The sequence below is a fragment of the Haliotis cracherodii genome, unplaced genomic scaffold, assembly GCF_022045235.1.
Source record: "Haliotis cracherodii isolate W230 unplaced genomic scaffold, xgHalCrac1.p SCAF_13, whole genome shotgun sequence".
Lineage (NCBI taxonomy): Eukaryota > Metazoa > Mollusca > Gastropoda > Lepetellida > Haliotidae > Haliotis > Haliotis cracherodii.
In genome coordinates this window covers 13,347,401-13,374,972 of record NW_027266268.1, presented here as the reverse complement: position 1 = coordinate 13,374,972, position 27,572 = coordinate 13,347,401, and the positions used below count along the sequence as shown (strand labels likewise).

At 39.1% G+C, this 27,572-nt stretch overlaps 1 protein-coding gene across 1 annotated transcript; it reads left to right on the top strand.

Moving 5' to 3' along the window:
- Positions 1-8,713: 8,713 nt before the first annotated feature.
- LOC139459648 (palmitoyltransferase ZDHHC12-A-like) lies at positions 8,714-20,133 on the top strand. The gene is made up of 5 exons (XM_071241243.1): positions 8,714-9,107; positions 11,144-11,277; positions 12,706-12,819; positions 13,960-14,126; positions 16,056-20,133. Exons 1-5 carry the CDS (start codon positions 9,002-9,004, stop codon positions 16,384-16,386), a joined length of 852 nt encoding a protein of 283 aa, XP_071097344.1. The 5' UTR covers positions 8,714-9,001; the 3' UTR covers positions 16,387-20,133.
- Positions 20,134-27,572: the final 7,439 nt, after the last annotated feature.

Sequence of the window (27,572 nt, the reverse complement as noted above, 5' to 3'; positions counted from 1 at the left end):
GTATAGTTATATGCTCAATATATACAAAGAGGGCACGGTAGTGGTTTCATGTGCCGCACACTTAAGGTTTCTGTTTCATTCCGGTGCACATTCGGCTCATTCCCTTACCTACATACTACAATGATACGACTCACTGGATTTGACGAACCTTGTCGTTGATGGTCAAAGGGAAGTAACTGTTAACACTGTTTACCATTTGCTAAACAGACTTGTCTCCCTTTCGGACAAGGGGCATTACTCTTGTTTTGTTGTACGCGGTTAGCTCCCTTTGACACCAGCGGGCACACGCCGTGTGTGAAGTATCAAGACAGACACTGTGCGGAGTTCAGATAAGGGAGTTAACTCATGTACAAACACGATTACCTCCCTTTGACCATAAACAAAACAACTCCCGCCAAACGCGTATTCCTCTGCGATCTGGTTTTTTTTAATGCCAAATCCAGTTTGATTGGTTAGTAGGTTGGTTGTTTAACGCCACACTCAGCAATTTTCCAGCTATATGAAAGCGGTCTGTAAATAATTCCGTCTGGACCAGACAATCCAGTGATTAAGATGAACATCGATCCACGCAAAAAATTGGGATCGATGACAGTCATCAACAAAGCCAGCGAGCCTGACCACCCGATCCCGTTAGTCGCCTTTTACGACAAGCATAGTCGCCTTTTACGGCAAGCATGGGTCTAAATCTGAGAGAAAGTTAATCGTATCTATATAGTTCCAAAAGGGAGGCAACGCAACCAGAGGTTTCATGAACTCATCTCAGTGTTTGGTAGATTAGTTTGCGAAATATATGCTGAGTGACATGGTGTGTCGTTGGTGGTCAAAGGGAAGTAACTGTTAACACTATTAACCATTTGCTAAACAGACTTACCTCCCTTTGGGACAAGGGACATAACTCTTGATTTGTTGTACGCGGTTAGCTCCCTTTGACACCAGCGGGCACACGCCGTGTGTGAAGTATCAAGAAAGACACTGTGGGGAGTTCAGATAAGGGAGTTAACTCATGTACAAACACGATTACCTCCCTTTGACCATAAACAAAACAACTCCCGCCAAACGCGTATTCCTCTGCGATCTGTCTTTTTTAAATGCCAAATCCAGTTTGATTGGTTGGTAGGTTGGTTGTTTAACGCCACACTCGGCAATATTCCAGCTATATGAAAGCGGTCTGTAAATAATCCCGTCTGGACCAGACAATCCAGTGATTAATATGAACATCGATCCACGCAATTGGGATCGATGACAGTCATCAACCAAGCCAGCGAGCCTGACCACCCGATCCCGGTTGTCGCCTTTTACGACAAGCATAGTCGCCTTTTACGGCAAGCATGGGTCTAAATCTGAGAGAAAGTTAATCGTATCTATATAGTTCCAAAAGGGAGACAACGCAACCAGAGGTTTCGTGAACTCATCTCAGTGTTTGGTAGATTAGTTTGCGAATATGCTGAGTGACATGGTGTGTCGTTGGTGGTCAAAGGGAAGTAACTGTTAACACTATTAACCATTTGCTAAACAGACTTACCTCCCTTTGGGACAAGGGATATAACTCTTGATTTGTTGTACGCGGTTAGCTCCCTTTGACACCAGCGGGCCAAGCTCCTCACAGCGATAGTACGTTCCCGGAGCTCTCTATACTATCGCTGCCACCAGTCAAAACTCCCCACTGTGAATAGGTGGCCACAACCATGCTTGGAGTTGAACTCGCAACCGAATGACCGTTATGTTTACAAACAAGTGACGACTGTCGTGACGCCGAATACACTTATCGCTGCTAAATTACTTTCTTCGTTTGTCAATTTGAATTTCTGTTTCATTAAAACTATCGTGTTATTGATATAGTAAGAATGTAAGGGAGAAGTTGGTTGATTTTCCGTTAGTCTGCAATCTCGAACCAATCTGATTATCAAAACAACAAAGTGAATTCATCTGGAAAACATGGTCAGTCGTAAACCTTTTCAAATTGAAATATGATGGCATTCCCAGAGACATAAAAAAAGTATAAACGTTACTACATATGGGGTTGGAGGGCAAATTTCAAGATTCTTGAAATGGCCGCGCCCACACTGGTGGCAGCGATGTTACCGAGAGTGTAACGAAGGTGTCACGCGCTGGGAAGGAGCTTGCCAGCGGGCACAACGCCGTGTGTGAAGTATTATGAAAGACACTGTGCGGAGTTCAGATAAGGGAGTTAACTCATGTACAAACACGATTACCTCCCTTTGACCATAAACAAAACAACTCCCGCCAAACGCGTATTCCTCTGCGATCTGTTTTTTTTAAATGCCAAATCCAGTTTGATTGGTTGGTAGGTTGGTTATTTAACGCCACACTCAGCAATATTCCAGCTATATGAAAGCGGTCTGTAAATAATCCCGCCTGGACCAGACAATCCAGTGATTGATATGAACATCGATCCACGCAATTGGGATCGATGGCAGTCATCAACCAAGCCAGCGAGCCTGACCACCCGATCCCGTTAGTCGCCTTTTACGGCAAGCATGGGTCTAAATCTGAGAGAAAGTTAATCGTATCTTTATAGTTCCAAAAGGGGGACAACGCAACCAGAGGTTTCGTGAACTCATCTCAGTGTTTGGTAGATTAGTTTGCGAAATAGATGCTGAGTGACTTGGTTTGTCGTTGGTGGTCAAAGGGAAGTAACTGTTAACACTATTAACCATTTGCTAAACAGACAAACAAAACAACTACCGCCAAACGCGTTCCTTTGCGATCTGGGTATTTTTCTATGCCAAATCCAGTTTGTGAGAAAATTAATCGTATCTTTATAGATACACGATTACCTCCCTGTGACCATAAACAAAAAACACCCCTGCCTGGTAGCGCCTACCTTCAAGGTCCTTTGCAATTATTTTCTTTGTTAAATCCATTTTAAGACGAAAAAGAATCATACAAAAGAGGAAGAATGTTCAAACGTGCAATTATGTATTAAATCAGGCGTTTATTTAAAACAATATTTCACGAATGCACGGATCAACGAAGTTGTCGCGCTGGGAAGGAGCTTGGGAATCAACCATTACGCGGTTATCTCTCTTAGACCGTCATCCGCATTGGCTGCCGGGTTATCTCCACGATGACGTTTTCCGTTCTATCTGCATTTCTGTTCCTTTATATGCTCGGAGACTTTAGAAAATGCAGCAATAATGACACAAAATATCCACAAGGTAGTATACCATATTCCATTTGTATGACTACCAACCCCTTTTGGTAAGCGGGATTCTTAAGTCGATCGGAACGCAAATAAAATCGTATTTGGTACGCAGATCCAACATTATAAAACATGTACATATCAAAATAAAGTTATCGCCATTTCTGTCATGTTATTTCTGACATATTCCGAGTACAAAGTTGACTGTAACAACAACTTTGACTTTTGTGAAACTATGAGGAGCAAATACGCTTATTTCTATCCGTGGAATAAGATTCAGTTGATTTCTGTTATAACGCTACGGTTGGAAATCAAAACAGTGGAAATAGAACTTTCCCGTCGATTAACTGAACCAGTTATCGCCATCGTCTTAACAGCACGTGCCACGTGACCACGCGCACCGCTTCAGTTATACAAATTACATTTCTTGGTATCTAAGGTATCACACTCAGTTTTTTTATTCATCAAAATGAATAAGAAATGCCATTATCAATTTGTCGTTTGCAAACTGACAAAAAAAACATTATTCCCAAAATTAGATCTACTCATGCTTATCCTTAACACTATGTACTATGGATTTCTCGATACATATACGCCTGATGAAATCTCTTCTGATGAGCATCGATCCACGCAATTGTATATATATATACAGGTTATGCATTTTTAGAAATATAGCTCAAATAGGTTTCAGAACTGTATTTGGGGGAAGAAATGACAGACACATCGAAAGAAATGACAGAAAGTGCATCATCGGGTTGTTTGATTATTTTTTCGCGTGAATTAGTCACTTTCTTTCACGCGTGTCTTTTCTAAAGTTGTATTTGAGCAAGGTGATTAAGGTGGTTTGTTTTTTTAAATATTTAAACAATGAGCAAAAGTAAAATGATATGCGATCACGTGCGCGCTATAATGGGGAGTTGGCGATAATTGGTCTTCGGCGATAACTGGTTGCTGGTACAGTACCTAAATATTTTCATTATATATTATATTTTTTTTATATTTAAAAGTTATTTAACTTAAAATCGTTCCCTTTTGTCCATGCTTTTGAGATTTGTGTTAAGTAGTATTAGATGGTATTCGGGACGTGTGTGTGTGTTGTGTGTGTGTGTTCGGGATTCAGGGCAGTGTGTGTGTGCGTGCGTGTGTGCGTGCGTGTGTTCGGGATTCAGGGGGTGTGCGTGAATACACTGTCAGTTTCTTATCTTTAGTGCAGCAGCAGCAGCAGCAGCAGCCCTCTCTAGGAGTAGTGCTTCATTTTTTTACGTCTGATTTCACTGACAGTTTCTAACCTTTATGATATGTCATTTGGTAAAATTGATAATGTCTTTGTTGGAATTATCAAAACGCAACAACGTCCAAATGTTTTGAAACTGTTCAACTGCGAAGTCATGACACAATTGGGTCACGTTGCTTTGGTCCAGTGCTAACCAGCCTTGTCAACTGATGTGCTATACAACATTGTGTTGTGGCACAGCATTGACAATCGCTTCTTTATACAACACCTGCTGTGGCACAACATTGACCATCGCTGCCCTATACAACACCCTGCTGTGGCAAACCCAACTCACTCACTGACTCCATACGCGGATCCAGAGGATGGCCGACGGTGTATATGAGCATTCTCAGTAACAGCAGCAATTTCAGGATTACGAAGGACATGTGACCAAACAGTGAAAGATCGCCTTCGTGAAGTCAAGTCTTGGAGGTCAGAGGTGTTGTTCTGACACAACAACAAGGTCAACCGCGACATCAGTGTTGTCAAACATGACGAGTATGGCCTACACAAGCGACGGAGAACTGTTTGGTTCAACAACGAAAACTACGTACGGGAGGTCGACAGATATGGCTATGACAGGGTAATGATGTGGGCTGGTATATTTCCCACACTGGTAGAATGGACCTGCAGTGACATCTCCTTATGCTCCTTATGCGTTTCTTATATATTAAACTGTATTACATCACATTATTTACATGAAAATAATATATAATATATTCACGCTGTTAAAAGATGCCCATCTTATAAGGCTTCAAATGCCAACAATGAAAAAAATCAAATCTCATTCAAATTTTCTTTTGCCCTTTATGATACCTCTATCGCTACATAAACTTCCAACAACCTCACGTCAGGCGAACCATCAGCAGAATTTGAACGCATAATCATATGAGTGAGTGAGTGCGTGAGTTGGGTTTAACGCCACTTTTAACATTCCAGTTATATCACGGCGTGTCAGCTTAATGTGGGAGGAAAGCCAGAAGTGATGCAGGTCTCAGACGTTTACCACTTCGGTGAAACCCACGAGCACGGGTATGGTGCTGACAAACCTAGAAACAAGGAGCGCCGCCTGGTGGCAAAGTGGTAGAACACACAGACAAACAGCTCCGACTTGTTTGAATAAAAACAAAGTAAATATCTACCTGCCAGGGCCATACCTTGGACAAGGACACGAGGGAGCATCAAGGGGTGTGACCTAACAACATATAGAAGCAACATCGGATGCTTTACAGGTACTTTTGTCTCATTCATGTATGGTAGAGTGAAGCGGGTGATATCCATGCGTGTCACCATGCTGCACGTGCCGAACGGGACAGGTGGGCTCATGAGAGCGACCGTACTTGTCAGTGTATAATGAAATTTGTGTAACTAAATCACAGTATTACAGATCAGTTTTGGTGGAAAAACTGGTGTCTTCTTTAGAAATAAGTAATAATAAGATATTTTGGTCTTTAGTCTCAAAAAGGACTTGTGCCCCCTTTAAAAATATATCAGTTAATCACTGGATTAAACATTTCGAGTCAGTGTTTCAAGGTAGCCGAGAAAGTGCAGATTTTGTTGAGTTTTATAAATTTGTAGATGACTTTGTCAACTCCATTGGTGATCAGTTGATAGAAAATACCGACAATATCTTTATTGTAAATACTTTATCTAAAACGCGGCAGGATGTATGGTGCCTTTATAGATTTGAAAGGAGCGTTCGACTCTGTATAGGAATGGCTTACTCTTCAAATTGTGGAAAGGAGGTATTAATGGTCGAATGTTTAGATTAATTCGTAATATATATAGATCTGTTAAGTCCTGCATTTCTCTAGAAGGTGGATATACACAGTTCTTCGAGTGCTACTCTGGTGTTAGACAGGGATGCCAACTGTCGCCTTTTTTTTATATTATGCTTCATCAATGATATTGTGGAATGTTTTAATTTTGAGGGAGCTCATTGTGTAACTTTAAGTCCTTTGGGATTATTTATTCTATTGTTTGCAGATGACATAATCTTGTTAGATGTAACAGCTAATGGCCTAGAGAAACTTCTTGACCAACTTTCTTTATATTGTAATAAATGGAAATTGACTATTAATACTCAAAAATGCAAAGTGATTGTATTCAGGAATGGCGGCAAACTTAGATCTTATGAAAAGTTTAGGATTGGAGATTCTGTCATCGACATAGTCCCTAGTTATAAATATCTAGGTGTGCAGTTATCGTCCTCTGGTTCTTGGTATCTTACTCAAAAGACTTTGGCACAACAGGCATGGAAAGTAGTTCGAATACTACAATAAACACTGGGAAAATTCTCGACAATCCGAGCTCGTGTCTGTTTTCATATTTTTTATATAAAAGTATTGCCAATTTTAAATTATGGAGCAGAGCTTTGGGGATTTCATCCTTCACCCGATATTCAAAATGTACACGATCGTTTCTGTAAACTTGTTCTGAGCTTGAATAGAAACACCCCTAACATAACTGCGAGAGGTATTGTGAATAGAACATCAATCAAGGTTTTGCATTACATAAAAATTATAAAATTCTGGTTAAGGTCATTGTCACAACAGGTTAATGTTATCATGAAAGGTTCTTATGATTTTCAGTATAGAAGGGCAGAAAGTGGTAAAGCTTGTTGCTCTACTAATGTTAAATCTTTGTTATATACATATGGTTTAGGGGGAGTTTGGTTACAGCAAAGTGTTGGAAATAAAAATGCATTTCTATTGTGTTTTAAGCAAAGATGTAAACGTATCTGCCAACAAACATGGAATAATAATTTAGAATGTTATTCTAAGCTGGAATATTTTTGCTCTGTCAAGGAAAATTTTAATAATGAACATCTGACTAATTGTATTGATATAGCCATCTATCAAACAACACTTGTTATGTTTAGCTGTTCTAGTCATAATCTATTGGTAGAGGCAGGTAGGCATTATAAAATACCAAGGCCAGAACGTCTTTGTCCGTTTAGTATTGTGCCATATATATAAAAACTGAATTCCACTTTTGTCTCGAGTGTCTACTTCCTAAATATTATTGCATAAGTCCAACTCTGGATAAACTAAAACAATTATATAGCTGCAACCTCTATGTTATAAGAAGATTTGCAAAGTATGTATTTCTCGCTCTCAAGAAAAGGAACACTCTTCTTAAAGATGTGCCTGTTATGTAGCACTAGGCCATTGTAACAATGTGAGACTGGTTGTTGCCAGTGTGTGTAACATGTGTTGGGACCCGATCCACGGGGCGTTTGTTGGTTATGATCGGCCTCAGTAACCTTTTGTGCATCCTTCTCAGCACTCCGATGAGTGTTGACCGCTTGCTCGTGGCTTGCGGGCGCTTTTGTGAATCGGTTCCCTGATGTAATAATCAGCGCTCTCTGTACATGTGAACTGACTAATCCAATGTAACTTGTAAAATGGGACGGTGGCCCCTTTACGGAATAAACTCATTCATTCAACCTAGAAACATAATCGGGGCAAACCGGGATTCGAACCCACAATCATAGGTTTCTGGCGAGGGGCGCAACTCTGCACAGCGAATCGCGGCGCCTTATGCGACTGGGCCACCCGTGCCCACCACAATCATATGAAGGATGCGTAGTTTTCTTGAGTAAAACAGGTGTCAGTTTTCTGAAACATCTTATTTCTTAAATACTACCTCCAAACGGAAAGTTCGAACAAAAGAAAAAACCCTGCACAGAACAGAAACATACCCTCGATGGCAAATATCCACAATATAATATATAATAATAAGGCTTTTTATAAAGCGCAAAATCCACATTACTGAGGGACATGCTTAATGCGAAAAATATAATGCATAGTTTTACTATTTTGCATTCGGAACTGCCCATGTATGTTCGATTTCTAGAAACAGAGATCAGATATGTTGCTCTGAATGCTTCGCTAATTCGTACAGAGGATCCGGAAATTCATCTGACGCACCCATCCACGGATCTGACCTCTTCAGACTTAGATTGTATATCTTCTGCAAACCTGTGCCCTAAGAAAAAGTATCATGTCTGATATAATATACAGTCTCATCAAAAGTCTCATCGTTTTTAGCTCTCGCTATTTTATCGAGATAGCTGCTCGATAATCTTTTTAATAGCCCGTTTATAGAAAATTGGTTTGAAAGATTTGGTTATATAGAAAGTTACAGCTTCAAATTTAAAGACGTGAATCTGTTGTGTTTTCCCTCGTATTTTGTGCTGATCCGTTTTCGACACAAGTCTATTTTCCGTTTCAGTGAAACACATTTCGAATTATTGTAAAACCTTTCAGGGTCAAGGTCGCAATTATGGCTTCCTGAATGTCGAGAAAATGTTAATCACATTTATAATTTGTTGCATTTCTGAGTGATTGTTCAAGAATATAATTTGAATCAGTACACCAAAACGACAGACTGGTGCAACACTTGTGTTTTTGAAATATTTCACATGTAATTTAAGGCATCGGACCATTTTGGATCGTTGTATTTTCTGATGGTTTGGGACGAATCTTTCTGTCTAGATTTGGCAGATCGCCTTGGGTCAAATATTGTTTGAGTGATCAAGATACAGTGTAAATACATTCGCAATGATGTTCTGTTGGAACTGTAGATGTGGCGCGAATATTCTTGTGAGGACCATCCACACGGCACTCTGCGTTGGAGTGCCAGTCACTCTCCTTGTCAAAGATACAAGTTAGTATGTTAAAATGACGTTTGATCACCGTAGTAAATACTATGTCATATTGAGCAAGGGTTAGTTTGTATCCAGGTGTCCTGTAGATTCTAAATAAAATATAAAACAATTTTGGCATTTAACGAAGTGAATCAAGGTAGCCCTTGTTCGAGTTATCCATCATACCATGCTTGTGATTGTTTAATCCACTTAGTTGTGATTCCTGCCCCAGACCATGCAGACATTCAGTTACTGCCGGCACCATAGTCATGAAGTATCCTTGTGTTTTCAGACAATAAAGAAACATTCATAGTTTTCTCGCTGATCACATGTAAAACATCTCATAGAGACAACCTAATTTTTTAAAACAAGCCATCATCTGAGTATTTGATTACACTGTCTGTGTGACTCCACCCTATTCGTTACAGCAAAGAGTAATAGGGATTAACTTGTCTGTCTGAATTCTATGATCCAATGATAATATTTGTGCATGGCTGATAAAAACAACAGGGATACTAATAGCATTTAAAAGTAATTCATCTGAATGAGAATGACTAAATGACACCTTTACTTATATGAAAGTAATTTCAATCTGATATATTTATCAAGTTTATTGTATATTTATAAATCTCAGTCTCAAGCTACCCATCCGTGACCTGTATGGTGGCATTTCAAGGGACAGTATGTCAACGGTTCTGTGTTTTTAAATCATGCATGAAATTTCTGAGTGTGATGTCACATGTCTGATTCATCTCTCAAACCAAAACAATAGAGCTCTGCAAAGTGAGGCTGACAACGCCAGCTCTGCACAGAATAAACTGGCTTCAGTCTTGTTTTTTTAATAGAGGTAAATTGGAGCCAAAGCTTGTGGGTTTTTCTTACAGCTGAGTTACAAAAATACTAATTACCAGCTTGATTAGATTGGAGCCCAGTGTTTATCAGTTTCTAGTAAGTATACAATATAAATATGCTTTGGTCGTATGAAGTCAATCACTCTTCTACCAAGGGTCCTTGCGGCCAGCCGAGTACCTCTGTCACATGGTCACATATATTCTTACACAGTCCATTCTTGTGTTCATCATCTGTTTCATTTGGGATTAGTCTACACATTTAGATAAACATGGTAAACATAAGTCATGAAATGTTTAACCTTCATTGAGATCATATTCCTAAAACATGAAAAACTATTTCCATTTGCAAACTTAGCCTTCAGAGAGTTGACATACAGGCTCCTCCTTAGGAACACATCTTATCTTGTTCAAATCAATGCGCTGTTGTAAGGTATTTATATCAAAAATTCAAATTTGAAGTCTTGCTCTGAAGAACGTCTGGGTAAAGGGCTTTTACTTTGAGTGAATGTAAAGACCATATTATCACAATATAGATATTTGTATGAGAATAGAGTTGAAGTGTAATGTTCTCACCACCAAAAGAAATGCGAACCATAAAAACATATAGAGAAGTATGTACATTAGAAGAGATGTTTCCAATGTGTACCAGTACCCATTAATGACAAAACTAACAATCAGTCAAGTGTTACCATGGTTACCACATTGTTTTTATTCCTATCAGGATATGCTGCATGTGATTTCCAAATCTTACACGCTAATCCTGCATGAGACAAATGGTGCATCTCGAGCCATGGATCTATGATGTCACATGTGATGCGTTCATGAGCGTTGGTTTACACAACGTACCTGTATGTTCATTTGTGCATCAAACCAATCTAAAATCTCCGGAATATGAGTAATTCTTCATATATTAACCACCCGCTTCTGGCTGCATCATACCAAAAGACGTTAAAAGATGGTACTTGTTCAGTATACTGTGTCTGAGTGGGGTATTCATGTCAATCTGTGGCATGGTATCTTAGTGAGCTGGCGCGAGCGCACGCATGCATGCAAGCATACTCACACACACACACACACTTCGATATATAAGTGCAATAATCTTGGACGCCACATTAAACCCAATTTCACCTCACCTCACCTCACCTCACCACATATATTACCCAACATATATATCATGTGGTTTTATTTTTCACATTTTGTTTCAGTTTTGAGTCGGGCTGTGGTACAGACACAGGACTTGCTCTATGGTATTTGTTATCTCCTCTTGATGTCACTCTCCATCGTCTTCTATTACCTTGCCTGCTTCATCGACCCAGGATATCTGCCTCTCAAAAAAAAGGTACCCCGTCATTATTAGTGGTGTTATGATATGATATGACCGTATTGTATCCTCAATACGAGGCCCATAATACATTGATTTACAACCTCTGTATCACGATACATACATTACAAATTATTTTGGCATTAAACATATTAAACACATGAATAATAAAAGACTGTCAACAACCAGCTTATGCATATTTTCTAGTATTTCCTGGTTGGCTATAAATAGCATAACATTTACAGTGCCCTCTGGCCTATATTTTTCTGCCCTACAATATCCCATCCTCAATCTGTGAAATGAAAAAATATTAATCAGGGTTGTGATTTCCCTCCAAGAAGAAAGAATATCAACTTATGAAATAAAAGTAGTGTATCATGATACATATTGTACTACAACCCCACTGTATTGTTACCCCTCTAGTCTTTTTTATGCATGACAGTCATGAGCCCCATGGGGATTCTTGGCTAGAATTGATCACCAGAGAGTGACTTTGAAGATCACGTGGTCAGTCTTGGTGATTTGGGTGATTGTGTGTCCTCGTAGCCAATACAAGGTGGACATGATGGATTGTTGATCATAAAAATCAATCACTGGATCGTGTGGTCCAGCTACTGTTATAAAGCTGGAACATTGTTGGGATAAAGCAACAACCAAGCAAAAGGACAGTCATGGCAGCACCTAAGAGTTTCTTGAGGAGAATAGTTGCCCCGTTCTCCATGCTTGTTTTAAAAGAGATGACTGAAATGAGAATAGTCGTCACTATCTTGATATGTTGTTGCTTCTGTGTCATCATTGTACAAGGATGATGGGGCAGTGGGGTAGCCAAGTGGTTGAAGCGTTCACTCGTCACGCCTGGGTTTGATTCCCCAAATGGGTATAATGTGTGATTCCCATTTCTGGTGTCCCCTGCCGTGATATTGCTGGAATATTGCTAATAGTGGCGTAAAACCATACTCACTCACTCACTTGTACAAGGATGACGTGGATTGTTGCTCATACTATCAAATGTTGGTGCAAGACCAAATTACGAACCTGTTAATAATTTTGTGCAAAGGTTTTATATTCAGACACAAAACATTCAGAAGAATCACTTGAATTCGATACCATTCAGAAGAAGCTTGCAAGCTAATACTTAGGTCAAAGTACACAGCAAATATGTACAGGTATAAGAATCAAGTAAAGTTTTGGTCAAATGTAAAATCATTAAAATGAAAAACATAAATAATGATAATAATTCTTTTTAAAAAATCTATATACATGTATTCTTTTTGGGGAAAAAATGTTTTTGTGGCCGAGGCTGGGTTTATTACTTGCCACCATGATGTTGTGTCAATATTGTTGATTGTGGCATTAATGTTAGAAATTCAATCATCCTCACTTTTATGAATTGAAAACAATGCATATCATGCAAGTGTAATCTAGGCAAGATTTTCTTGTTTTCAGAAGACATCAGTTAATAACAATTCTGAAGATGAAGGTTCTGATGAAGACAGTAGCATGTTGAAGAATGGTGATAAAGATGTCAAATACCGCATGTGTGACTACTGTGAAATACAGGTGAGCTAAGTGAAGCATGTGACTACTGTGAAATACAGGTGAGCTAAGTGGAGCATGTGTGATTCCTGTGAAATACAGGTGAGCTAAGTGGAGCAAGTGTGACTATTGTGAAATACTGGTGAGCTAAGTGGAGCAAGTGTGACTATTGTGAGATACAGGTGAGCTAAGTGGAGCAAGTGTGACTACTGTGAAATATAGTTGAGCTAAGTGGAGCAAGTGTGACTACTGTGAAATACAGGTGAGCTAAGTGGAGCATGTGTGACTACTGTGAGATACAGGTGAGCTAAGTGAAGCATGTGTGACAACTGTGAAACACAGGTGAGCTAAGTGGAGCAAGTGAGACTACTGTGAGATACAGGTGAGCTAGGTGGACAGTCAAATCATACATCGTTGTGTTTATGTAATTATATGGTCATTCTGTGCGAAAATGTTTCAGCCCATATGTATGAAAATGATGTAAGGGAGATAACTCTCATTACCGGAAGTAATTATTCTATATGTTTACATGTAATTCAGACAAATGTTGTTGTGAGTGTGGTATTGCTATGTGTGGTAGCTATGTGTTGCTATGGTAATGGGTGAATTGATAAGATTGATGTGGGTCAGTTATAATAATGGATGCCAACGAATAACGATGTTTACTTGAAATAGTGAATTCGGCGGCTTTACTAGGTTATTCTATGAATTACTGATTGACAGTTTAAGAGAGAAAAAGCGTATGAAATGCCAACCAGACAGAGTCAGTTGTCACATAATCAGGATGATATAAGATGTACTTAACAGCTGCACGGAAAACTAAACAAGCATTTGGAAATAGAGATACCAGTATACCACAATTTGAAAGTACTAATGATTATGTATTACAATATGTTTGGAAAATAGCAGGATATTGAGTTTTTCAAACCATGCATGCTTTCATCTTGTTGTCAAAATTAACGTTACTGACTGTATATAATGTGCCTATTACACATGTATTGTGACCATAGCAACATCTAGCAAAATGGAAGTCGGCACACTAGCCATCACTATTAAGAACATACCCAAAGTTTTAGTTTTTCACAGAACTAGGTAGGTTATGTTACACCAATATTTACTGTGGATACTTTGGAAGAAGTTAACCTTGACCTTGCATCCATGCAGCAACCAATGAGAGCCAAGCACTGTGAGGACTGCAAGCGTTGTGTGAGGAAGTATGACCACCATTGTCCGTGGCTGGAGGCGTGTGTCGGGGAACGCAACCACAAGTTCTTCCTGTTGTTCCTGCTCTCCACGGCTATGCTGGTGTTGTGGACTTTCTACATTGCCTGGTGAGCATGTCATGCTACATATTTCACCTATACTGTGATACCAACCATTAGGATTTTAGGGCAGTCATTAGGGGTGACTATTGGTCTGGAAATAACTATTGCGATAACTATTGATATTGAAAGAAACTACTGCAATAACTATTGATATTGAAAGAAACTATTGCGATAACTATTGATATTCAAAGACACTATTGCGATAACTATTGATATTGCAAGCATCTAGTGCGATAGCTATTGAAATAGCAAGCCACTATTGCAATAACTATTGATACTGAAAGAAACTATTGATGTTCAAAGACACTATTGCGATAACTATTGATATTGCAAGCATCTAGTGCGATAGCTATTGATATAGCAAGCAACTATTGCGATAACTATTGATATTCAAAGAAACTACTGCAATAACTATTGATATTCAAAGAAACTATTGCAATCACTATTGATATTGAAAGAAACTATTGCGATAACTATTGATATTGCAAGCATCTAGTGCGATAGCTATTGATATAGCAAGCAACTATTGCGATAACTATTGATATTCAAAGAAACTACTGCAATAACTATTGATATTCAAAGAAACTATTGCGATAACTATTGATATTCAAAGAAACTATTGCGATAACTATTGATATTGCAAGCATCTAGTGCGATAACTATTGATATAGCAAGCAACTATTGCGATAACTATTGATACTGAAAGAAACTATTGCGATAACTATTGATATAGCAAGCAACTATTGCGATAAATATCGATAGTTTTCAGTGTATCATTTTAGATGGATTTTAGAGTTAAATTGCACCTTGGAACTGAAGTTCCCTTTGAATGTGATAACCATAACAGCAAATTAAAAGTAAAGTTTGAGATATGACTGATTTGTTTTTTTTGTACCCTAATAATTTAAGAAAAAGAAACTTCCACATTACCATGTGTAAATTACTACCACTCATGATACCTCACAGTTGATCGATATTCCTAACTGAAATCAATACTATTGATCAGAAACTGATTTAACCATCGATTTATTGACTTTAAGTGCTTACCAATAGATATATATCCATATTTCGATTTATCGTGACACCACTAGCAGTCATTACACTATTTTGAACCCAAATATTCAAACATGAGTTGGTACAATATGTTACAAGAATTTTGTAAGATTAAACCCAGACTAGTTTTACACTGAGAGACATTGTAAAATTCTAACCGGATGTCTAATCATGTTAATACGACACCAGTCTAGTCATGGAGAGACGACATGTTTGAAAATTGAGAGAATGTAGGTATTGTTGAGCAGCATGCCTATGTCTGATCAAAATAACAATGTCTCAGTTTATGGTAGATAATCAGTACTGTTGCCATGGTTGCACAACTTTCTCTTTATCAAAGTTTATGAAACCCAATTCACAATCTCTTGAAGTGAACTGTGTCACAGCAGCTATTTTGAAAAATCCTTTTTGGGCCATTTCTGCGCACAATGCAATCTAAACTTGGTATTTGTTTAGTTAGATGTGTTCCATTTTTTGCAATATTTACAATTTTGACCTTGTATTGACTATACTCTCAATATGGATACAGTAAACTACGGTTATAACGAACTAACGGATATAACAAACTAACTTTCTAGTCCCGACTATATGCTGTAGTTATGCTGTATATATGCTTATAACAAATTACGGTTATAACGAACTAAAATTAGTAGTCCCTTTGAGTTCGTTATAACGGTGGTTTACTGTAGTTGGGCCTGCAAACCTCTGCTCTGAAATTGCCAGATCGAGGGAGCCAAATTATGGCATGTATGTTCTCCCTATGATGAGATTATATTTTCATCAAATCATTACAAATCCAGGTGAGCTACAGTGCCGTGACACTATTTTCATAAGAGCTATATTTTGAGGACTATCTGTCTTATGTCCCCCATCTCTTCCCAGGAATGCAATAGTGTTCCGTCTTGACTGGTCGATGTGGTTCAAGGCCAACTTCCTCTTCTTCATCGACATCATCATCCTGATCTTCGGAGGGTTCGTCGTCGTGGGTCTCCTGTGCTTCCACTCCTACCTGATGGTCAAGGGGATGACCACATGGGAGGCAGCTTCCCGGGAGAGGATCACTTATCTGAAATATCTTGACGAGGACTATAATCCATTTGATGAGGGTGTGTGCAAAAATATGTACTACTTCCTGTGCGTGTGCAAGGTGCGGAAGTGGGAGAGTGTGTATTCCAAGAAAGCTGATGTCAATGGGAATGGAGGTATTGTGTGAATGTAGAGATGCCTAAAGATGTTGAAATATGACATCACTTTTAGCTTAAATAATTCCAGATAAGCCTATCACAGTGTTCCATATTAGGGGAATACAAGTTTGTCCTCAAATTCAAATCTTTGGGACCCCCTAAGTTTTTAAATTTTAACATCAGGGTTATGACAAGGACCCCTTATTTTCATGCTTAATTTGGAACACTGCTATCTTATGACATGGGGGTTCTGCAGATCCTCTGACTCAACTGACATGGTTGCGTTTGATAGACTGACACGTACCCTAAGCTTTACATATCTCACAGACACTTCAGCAAATGTAGCAAAACCCCAGTCTTGAAAAGTGTCTTCCACTATAATAAGCTCAGCTAAAATTAACCCACATATCAACTCTATTAAAAAGTTTACCCAAAAATTCCAAGAGAAGATCGAGCTAGTAGACTCAATATTTTGGAACAATATTTCTGTACTACTTACAGATTCACATCTAGCAACATTTGTTTTGTGCTCGCAGAGATCTATAAATAGCTCAACACCCAACATATCTGAATGGGCTCAACATACAAAATACATCCAAAATTGTTGTCATCGTTGTCTCCATACAGATGTAATCAACATGTCATTTTGTAACAGGTCCCATGGGAGGGTGTCAAGAATGTGTAAAAACAATGCTTCAAGCAATGAATTAGTAAATGTTTGTATGGATATTTTCTTGTGTTTGTTGGCATTGAAAATTGAATATATATTTTTCTTTGTTATTATTCTGTTTATACGATCATATCACAGCATAATAAACGATGATTATTTTAATATTATACCATAACAGATGGTTTTGTCCTTGAGATTACTGATGTTTCATGACTGAAATATGTACCACAAGATTTATATCACATATATCAGTTTGATGAAATAATGAGAATTAAACATTTCTGGAAAATATTTAAAAAATTATTTCCATTTGTCTGCAATAATGTTTATTGGTGAGAAGGTACAGATGTATATATACTGAACAAAAAAGTTAGGGTTCATGAATATTTTTTTGGATATTTTTATGAAAATTGTGTGCTCCGTCGTCACTGCAAAAACATATGCCCCAAAATATTCTTGATCCCTAACTTTTTTGTTCAGTATATATTATTTAATGCGAGTGGCTATTGTGTGGTAAATGCTGCCAGTGTCAATATTGTACATGTTGGATGTATCCCATGTTGCCAAAGTTAGTTGCAATGTTGTAGAGAAACTGTTGACAAGCTATTAATGTTGATTTCACAAATTACGTGATGTAGATTTTATTTTACTAAGTTCTAAGTGTGAAGTATTTTTAGTATATTCTGTAGGATATCTTTCCTAATCACTTCTTTTTGTGAACAGAACATACCCATACAACCATATCATTGAAGACTTATTTTCTTCTGTTTTTACACAGATAATCCCATTCCAGTTTTATCTCCATTCTGTAATCCTACTTTTTATTTTCACATTTATGTAAAACGGGAATGTTAACAGTGTCAGTACACAAACGTTGTTGCCAATCAATCAATATTTATTTCTTCATAAAAAACACCAACAGTGGGGGAGGGCCATTCGGCTTGTCTGGTAACAGGTATATATACAATTCTATGTATGTGATTTTGTTTTTATGTTGTTTTTGAGGATATTACAATATTGTATTTGTCTTTTTGTATTTCCGAATTATGTCACAATCTGATTTATTTCAACATTGTGAGTAGAAAACTGCCGCATAATATCTGAAAGGGAGTCACCCTTTGTCTTTTCCTTAAAAAAACCCCACTTCCTTTCATATTTTAATGACTTGATTTGGTATTGAAGAATTTGCACCAACTGGGTCATTTATTTTAGAACATTTTTGCACTATTTGGGTCAAATATGGTGGAACATTTTATTCTTCAGCAATAGCTCTAATTGGGTCAAACATGTCAGTGATGTCATATTTGTTTGTTTGTATGTTTGTTGTTTAATGCTGCACTCGGAAATATACCAACTTTATGACGGTAGTATGTAAATAGTCAAGTCAGCACTAGACAATCCAGTGATTGACATCATGAGCAACAATCCATGTAATTGGGACACAATGACATGCCATTCGTCACCAGTCACCCCTTTCCGTAACCTGCAAGAAGACTCGTCCCCCTATCAATGAATATTATGTGCGAAAATACGACAAACCAATCAGAATGCGTCTATGATTTCAAGTTCTTCGTCAAAGAATCCCTCAGAAATAATTTTTGATTTTACATATGTCTTGCGTTTAAAAATATACCCAAGACACAGTTAAATGGGTTCAATCATACTGTATAATTCCACATGTACCAATGTGCTTTAAATAGCATCTGCATTATATATAATATATGGGGAAATATATGTGAACCATCACGCAACGAGTTGACAATTGTTTTAGGTACCTATGCCTGTTTGCGCTAAGACAGAACCCGGTCGCAAAAATGGCCATCAACCAAGTCAGCGAGCCTGACCACCCGATCCTGCTAGTCATCTCTAACGACAAGCATAGTCACCTGTTATGGCAAGCATGGGTTGCTGGGTTGCTGGGTTTTCTAGCCTGTATCATGGGTTGTGTTCATGAAACTGCTGTTAGACACGCCCGTAGTACAAAAGCAAGGGGAGCAAACACTATGTTTATCACTTTAATGATAACTTTTATCGGCCTTGGCTGTTTGTTCACAGGTTTGGTCTCATATACCTATGTTCAGAGAATTATTTTTTAAGTAATTATTTACATATTTATGTTATGAGTTGGTAATGGTACCCTTCAGAGTGAAATTGTCCTGATTAACCCTCAGTAACGAATCATTGGTGTGGACTATGGCGTCATGAAGTCTTTGATAGGCATTTAGAAGTTGGAAGAACACGAATATATGACACCTCCTTTTTTATTCTTTGTCATGACGTTTCAGAGCTACTACTTGCTCCTTCATCAAGTGAATACTGAAAAAGCGCATAATATATATGTGTACATGGTGATATGTTTTAACAACACAAGGTGTGATGAATGTACAAAGATAACATTATAATGACAAAAGGGGCGTTCAGGTAGCCTAGTGGTTAAAGCGTTCGCTCGTCACGCCGTAGACCCGGGTTCGATTCCGGACATGGGCACTATGTGTGAAGCCCATTTCTGGTGTCCCCTGCCGTGACATGGCTGGAATATTGCTAAAAGTGGTGTAAAACCATTCTCTCTCTCTCTATAATGACAAAACCATTGAGATGTAGTGTTCACCTGATGAAGGAGCAAGAAGTAGCTCTGAAACATTGTTACAAAGAATAAAAGAAGTTGTTATTCATAAAACGTGTAATGTATTTATGGAGTCATGTCTTAAAAGGCCGCATTCCTACCAGTAATTGTCTGGAAAGTGGCTTTCTGGACTAGTGAGTTTTCACTAAATTTAATGTTTGTGTATTTTTTAAAAAGGTGGACATACTTGTGAATGCTTTCTTTTGGGGCTTTCATTATCTACCATACGTGTTGACTTCAAAAATGGTCATCCTGGACCTCGTTCATTTCAGGCGTCCCTCTGACATTAACTGGATTTAACTTGCTCACTCTGTCCTCATTAGTGAGACACCGAATAATGGCTCGCCAATGTGACACTGAGCAATTTGAGATTTGTGTTTGCTGATGATAGTGTTGGAGAATTGTCATAGATGACCATCTTTGAAGTTTCTCAAGGCATCCTTGGTAGCATGTATACAGTGTCCGACATGGTCATTGAGTGGGACTATGGACTGTGTGATACTGACATGGTATTGTGTAGTGTCTGGAAGATAGATGGTACTTGTGTGTCAGTAATTTATTGGTATGTTAATTGTCTGTTGCTATATGTGAGAATTGTCTGTATGACTGGTTTGTAGTTTTGTATAATGTGTTTATGTGATATGATACCACAAATGTTTCTCATGATTTTACCCAATACTTCAGATTTTATTTTTATATATGATTTTGACAAGCAGATTTTTGAGAAACAGCACACAAAATATCATGGGTACAAAATCATCAGCAATTTAATCTTGCCAGGGTTTTGAGATTACCTTCTAGAGTGGTAGATGTAGGATGTGTCAATGTCAAATGATTAGAGACCATGCTAAACACCACGATGTTCCATTGATGAGTCCCGGCATTAACAGAACTATCACAATTTTATTATGTGCTGAAAAATACTTAATAGAATCATTGCTTCCACTGACTGCTAAAGCTATCCCACCAGAGTTATCTCCCTTCTTTGAAGGCGAACTATCGGTATCTATTCACTGGTGTCACTGTTGTTGCCACATTGTTGCGGTATTTGGCATTGTAAGTCATTGTAATACATGCACTAGTGGAATAAAGACATGTTGACCACTGGTCAACTGCAATGGCATCAATTGGTTGTTGTACTTATCATGGAGTAGAGATGACCATCTGCCTCTAGGAGGGAAGGAACAGAGATAGAGGACTCTGGGCCTCCAGCGCAGATGGATGGTCTACTTCTGACAGGAGATGGAGGATGGCCTGCCTCTAGCACAGATGGATGGTCTACTTCTGACAGGAGATAGCGGATGGCCTGCCTCTAGCACAGATGGATGGTCTACTTCTGACAGGAGATAGAGGATGGATGGTCTACTTCTGACAGGAGATGGGGGACTCTGGGCCTCTAGCACAGATGGATGGTCTACTTCTGACAGGAGATAGAGGACTCTGGGCCTCTGGCACAGATGGATGGTCTACTTCTGACAGGAGATGGGGGACCCTGGGCCTCTAGCACAGATGGATGGTCTACTTCTGACAGGAGATGGAGGATGGCTTGCCTCTAGCACTGATGGATGGTCTACTTCTGACAGGAGATGGAGGATGGCCTGCCTCTAGCAGAGATGAGAGTAAGTATAGTTTTATGCCGCTTTTAGCAATATTCCAGCAATATCATGACAGGGTTTCACACATTGTACCCGTGTCAGGGATTCGGCATGACGAGTGAACGCTTTAAACCACTAGGCTACCTGACCGCCCCATGCAGAGATGGAAGACGGTCTGCCATCAACGGAGAAGATGGAGAGTCATCGGCCTTCAACAAATTGAAAAATGAGGACCTTTTTTCCTACAAAGTTTCAGTGAGTTGGTTCATTCAACACTAAAATACAACATAAGAGTGTGTCAGATTAATGTTGGCAAGTGACACAGGTCAAGGATGTTTAAAACTTCAACCATGGGTATGGTGCTGAGAAATTGGGCAGGCAACAATGTATTTAATTGAACCCATCCCCTGCATTATTGTTGACACTCTTGGGCAAGTGTGCAGTGAGTTCAAGCACATCCATTCCACAGTTTTATGCCGCTGTAAGCAATATCACTGAGGGATACATCAGAAATTGGTTATACAGTTGTAGGGAATCAAACCTGGGTCTTCGTTGTGATGAATGCTTTAACCACTAGGCTACCCCATCCCCTCCACTTCCAGTAGCAGTCATTGTGATATGATCCTCAGGGCAGCTTCATCCACAATCTTTACTCCACACAAACGCAATGATGAGGAAAGTTTGTTATACTCCAAAAGATATGTATTCAAAACAAGATTACAGTATGGTGGTTACAGGAAGATCATGGTTTAAAAATGTTTGAAACTAAACTACATGACACATAAAACAATTTTTAAAACTGAGGAAAGGACTGGGACCTGGGACCTTTGACCTGGATATGCAGAGCGGACAGATAACTGGTTGGTTGGTTTGTTGTTTAACGCCACACTCAGCAATATTCCAGCTACATGACAGTGGTCTGTAAATAATCAAGTCTCGAACAGACTATTCAGTGACTGACATGAGCTACGATCCATGCAATTGGGATAGGATGACATGCATCAACCAGCCTGACCACCTGATCCCATTCGTCGCCTCTTACAACAAGCATAGTCACATTTTATGGCAAGTATTGGTTGCTGACGACCTATTTTAACCCAAATCTTCACTGGTCAGTGGGGTATTCATGCTAAAACAGCGGCAAGCTATTTCGAACACGACGTTAAACCCCACCTGAACAGTAGACTCTCTAGCGAAGCCTTTGCTGACAAGAACAGACCTATGGTCAGAAGACCTTATGAGTTGATTGTTGCAATCATATTGAAATTGATATGCCGTATTCGACGTAATAAGCGCCCAGGGCGCTCTAAAAATTAGAAATAGGGGGCTCTTATTAGAATAGTGAAAACAAATGAGTTAATAGAAACATTTTGTGGTTTATGCTGACAGCCTGAAATGTTTATGTACGACAGATATATTTTTCCAGAATTTAATTGCCCATAATTAAGTGTGCATATAACACATGAGAGCGTATTATACACGAATAAATAAGTCTTGTGTACACTGATCAATCGGAAGGGGTGCTAATTAGGATTGATCACTGGCCAATATATTAGCAAATATCGCCCCGGGCGCTTATTACGTTGAATACGGTAGTTATTTTTTTCTTAAGATTTTTTTCTTAAGATCAATTATTAATTGATCTTATTTTGTGTACATGTTTTGATTCTGACTTTTGCTGAGGACCCTCTATCCAATCATTAACTTTTTTTATTTTGTTTTGGGCGGGTTTGGAGGATTGCCATTTGAAAAGTGCTTCAGCTATGTACCCCTGGTGTGTAAGCTGACAGGATGCTAAATGCTACAGGTACATACTGACAGACTTAGGATCAGAACTTGAGAGTCAAACCTACCACTAGACTATCTGTCAACTCAAATTTCTAACAATTAAATATTGAAGTTTGTTCCTTATTTAATGCCACATTCAGCAATATTCCATCTATATGACGTAAATATAACTAAATAATCGAGTCTGGACCAGACAATCCAGTGATTGACTTCATAAGCATCAATCCATGCAATTGGGATATGATGACACGCATCAACCAAGTCAGCAAGCCTGACCACCCTGATTGCTTTAGTTGCCTCTTATGTCAAGCATATGAAGACCTATTCTACCCCGAGCTTCAAGTCAGGTATCCATGCAAGTATGATTGAGATGGTCAAGAACCCAGTTAATAAAATCACATCTGTCCCAATCTCAATATTTATGAGTCATGACAACACTTAAATAATTATTCTTGTTTGTCAACATAGCAAGGCCGTAGTTAACTTTTTTTGACAGGGGGGAGCAAATATTTGTACAAGTATCACTTGTCCCCAACTTAATTCAAATAAAACTGTTTTCTATAAAAAAATCCAGGGAGGCAACTGCCCCCCGGCTGGCTACTGCACTGAACATAGAATATCAACTGTACATAACATAAACATCAATTTGATTTAAAATAAAAATCAAGTTATTAACATAAACATAAACTATACTCAACTGTAAAGGTCATCCATGATGCTCGGGATGTAGACAACAATAAAATCATGCAACAATTGAACATAAAACATAGAATACTGAATCATGTGCCAGAAACGTACATTTAGCTGCCCCATCGATTATTGTAATTCTGAAAGTTCCCAAATGACATAAAAGACATATCTGACTTATGACATTAATCTCACTGTCTGCATTGAATACTGGCGTGATAACATGATTTTATCACCTACAAAATTGCATTAAAAAAGAAGGCTGGGACATTGTTGCTTTTCAACAGTAGTCACCATGGCAACACAATACATGACAGTAGCACACAAATGGCAGGTAATCGGCATGATGAGGTCAGGAAACCCATTCCAACAGGTTGCTAGTAATTTCAACAAACCATCTTATTTCAAGGTTATGAAATAGAACATTCAAATGCAAATCAGTGATGTGAAATTTGATATAGATGTGGTAGAATATAAACATGAAAGACTCTGAAGACTTTTAGATGTGTGCGTGTTGTTTCACGCCACAATATTCCAGCTATATGATGGCGGTACGCAATTAATCTTATCTTATCTAGACAATCCAGTGATTGATATTTTTAGCAATGATCCATGCTGTCACAGTACAATGACACAATCAACCTGGTCACTGAGTTAGACCACCATCTTGTCAATTGTCGACTCACAGGGGTTAGATATCTTGGTATCCTTTGCACAAAGGATTAGACATCAGTTTCAACAGCCACAACCAGCTTGTTTGCAAATGGATATTTCCACCCTTCTAGCCAGATGGATGATAGGAACTCACTTGACCTTTTAGTCAGATGAGTGGTAGAAACTCACTTGGCCTTTCCAGCCAGATGAGTTGAAGAAACTCAATTGGCCTTTCCATCCAGATGAGTGGTAGGAACGCACTTGACCTCTCTAGCCAGATGAGTAGTAGAAACCCACTTGACCTTTCTGGCCAGATGAGTGGTAGAAACTCACTTGACCTTTCTAGCCAGATGGGTGGTAGGAAGTCACTTGACCTTTCTAGCCAGACGAGTAGTAAAAACTCACTTGACCTTTCTAGCCAGATGAGTAGTAGAAACTCACTTGACCTTTCTAGCCAGACGAGTAGTAGAAACTCACTTGACCTTTCTAGTCAGATGAGTAGTAGAAACTCACTTGACCTTTCTAGCCAGATGAGTAGTAGAAACCCACATGACCTTTCTAGCCAGATGAGTAGTAGAAACTCACTTGACCTTTCTGGCCAGATGAGTGGTAGAAACTCACTTGACCTTTCTAGTCAGATGAGTAGTAGAAACTCACTTGACCTTTCTGGCCAGATGAGTAGTAGAAACCCACTTGACCTTTCTGGCCAGATGAGTGGTAGAAACTCACTTGACTTTTCCAGCCAGATGAGTAGTAGAAACTCACTTGACCTTTCTGGCCAGATGAGTGGTAGAAACTCACTTGACCTTTCTAGTCAGATGAGTAGTAGAAACTCACTTGACCTTTCTGGCCAGATGAGTAGTAGAAACCCACTTGACCTTTCTAGCCAGATGAGTGGTAGGAAGTCACTTGACCTTTCTAGCTAGATGGATGGTAGAAACCCACTTGACATTTCTGGCCAGATGAGTGGTAGACACCCACTTGACCTTTCTAGTCAGATGAGTAGTAGAAACTCACTTGACCTTTCTAGCCAGGTGAGTAGTAGAAACCCACTTGACCTTTCTAGCCAGATGAGTAGTAAAAACTGACTTGACCTTTCCAGCCAGATGAGTGGTAGGAACTCACTTGACCTTTCTAGCCAGATGAGTAGTAGAAACCCACTTGACCTTTCTGGCCAGATGAGTAGTAGAAACACACTTGACCTTTCTAGCCAGATGAGTGGTAGGAAGTCACTTGACCTTTCTAGCCAGATGAGTGGTAGACACCCACTTGACCTTTCTAGCCAGATGAGTGGTTTAAACTCACTTGACCTTTCTGGCCAGATGAGTAGTAGAAACTCACTTGACCTATCCAGCCAGATTAGTAGTAGAAACTCACTTGACCTTTCCAGCCAGATGAGTAGTAGAAACCCACTTGACCTTTCCAGCCAGATGAGTAGTAGAAACTCACTTGACCTTTCTAGCCAGATGAGTAGTTTAAACTCACTTGACCTTTCTGGCCAGATGAGTAGTAGAAACCCACTTGACTTTCTGGCCAGATGAGTAGTAGAAACCCACTTGACATTTCTAGCCAGATGAGTGGTAGGAACTCACTTGACATTTCTAGCCAGATGAGTGGTAGAAACTCACTTGACCTTTCTAGCCAGATGTGTAGTAGAAACTCACTTGACATTTCTAGCCAGAGGAGTGGTAGAAACCCACTTGACCTTTCTAGCCAGATGAGTAGTAGGAACTCACTTGACCTTTCTAGCCAGATGAGTGGTAGAAACTCACTTGACCTTTCTAGCCAGATGAGTAGTAGGAACTCACTTGACCTTTCTAGCCAGATGAGTGGTAGAAACTCACTTGACCTTTCTGGCCAGATGAGTGGTAGAAACTCACTTGACATTTCTAGCCAGAGGAGTGGTAGAAACCCACTTGACCTTTCTAGCCAGATGAGTAGTAGGAACTCACTTGACCTTTCTAGCCAGATGAGTGGTAGAAACTCACTTGACCTTTCTAGCCAGATGAGTAGTAGGAACTCACTTGACCTTTCTAGCCAGATGAGTAGTAGGAACTCACTTGACCTTTCTAGCCAGATGAGTGGTAGAAACTCACTTGACCTTTCTGGCCAGATGAGTGGTAGAAACTCACTTGACCTTTCTAGCCAGATGAGTAGTAGGAACTCACTTGACCTTTCTAGCCAGATGAGTGGTAGAAACTCACTTGACCTTTCTAGCCAGATGAGTGGTAGAAACTCACTTGACCTTTCTAGCCAGATGAGTGGTAGGAACTCACTTGACCTTTCTAGCCAGATGAGTAGTAGTAACTCACTTGACCTTTCTAGCCAGATGAGTAGTTTAAACTCACTTGACCTTTCTAGCCAGAGGAGTGGTAGGAGCTCACTTGACCTTTCTAGCCAGATGAGTAGTAGAAACCCACTTGACCTTTCTAGCCAGATGAGTGGTAGGAACTCACTTGACCTTTCTAGCCAGATGAGTGGTAGGAACTCACTTGACCTTTCTAGCCAGATGAGTAGTAGGAACTCACTTGACCTTTCTAGCCAGATGAGAGGTAGAAATAAGCTTCACCTAATTAATTCCCAGTAAGTATGCTTGTTGTAAGGTGAAGATCATTGGTAAAGCCATCAACTGGTTTCACTAACACATTGCCGCCATTACATACCTGGAAATATATATTGTGAAATCACACACACACACAATCTCCAGCAGCCTGGTCATCATGATGCAAATAATGACTTGCTTCAGATAAACAAGATTCGCCTAAATCAGGCTAAAATCACAGCACTTGACAATTACTCTGAATCAAGACACTGAGGTCATGCCATGATATGTACAACACTACACTCTTCCAGTCTTAAACTGCATGAATGAAGACTAATTTTGACAAACCAGAGGATAAGAAAGCTTATTTGTTTCTATAAAATTCCTTTATTATATGTGCATGTAAATACTTCATAATTCATATAGACTAAGTGTTTTAAACTTTAACTGACCAGTGCTTCACATCAACATTTATTACCTTGCATATTTATGACCACGTTGATAAAGAAACAGTATGAAATCTCTCAGTACCTTAAACAATAATTGAGTAGCACACACCTCGAGCATCAGTGCATCACCTCGCTCACCAACCAATATCGTCACTGCATAGACAACATGAATGCTCATTCAACTGGTTCTTGATTTTGACATTAATG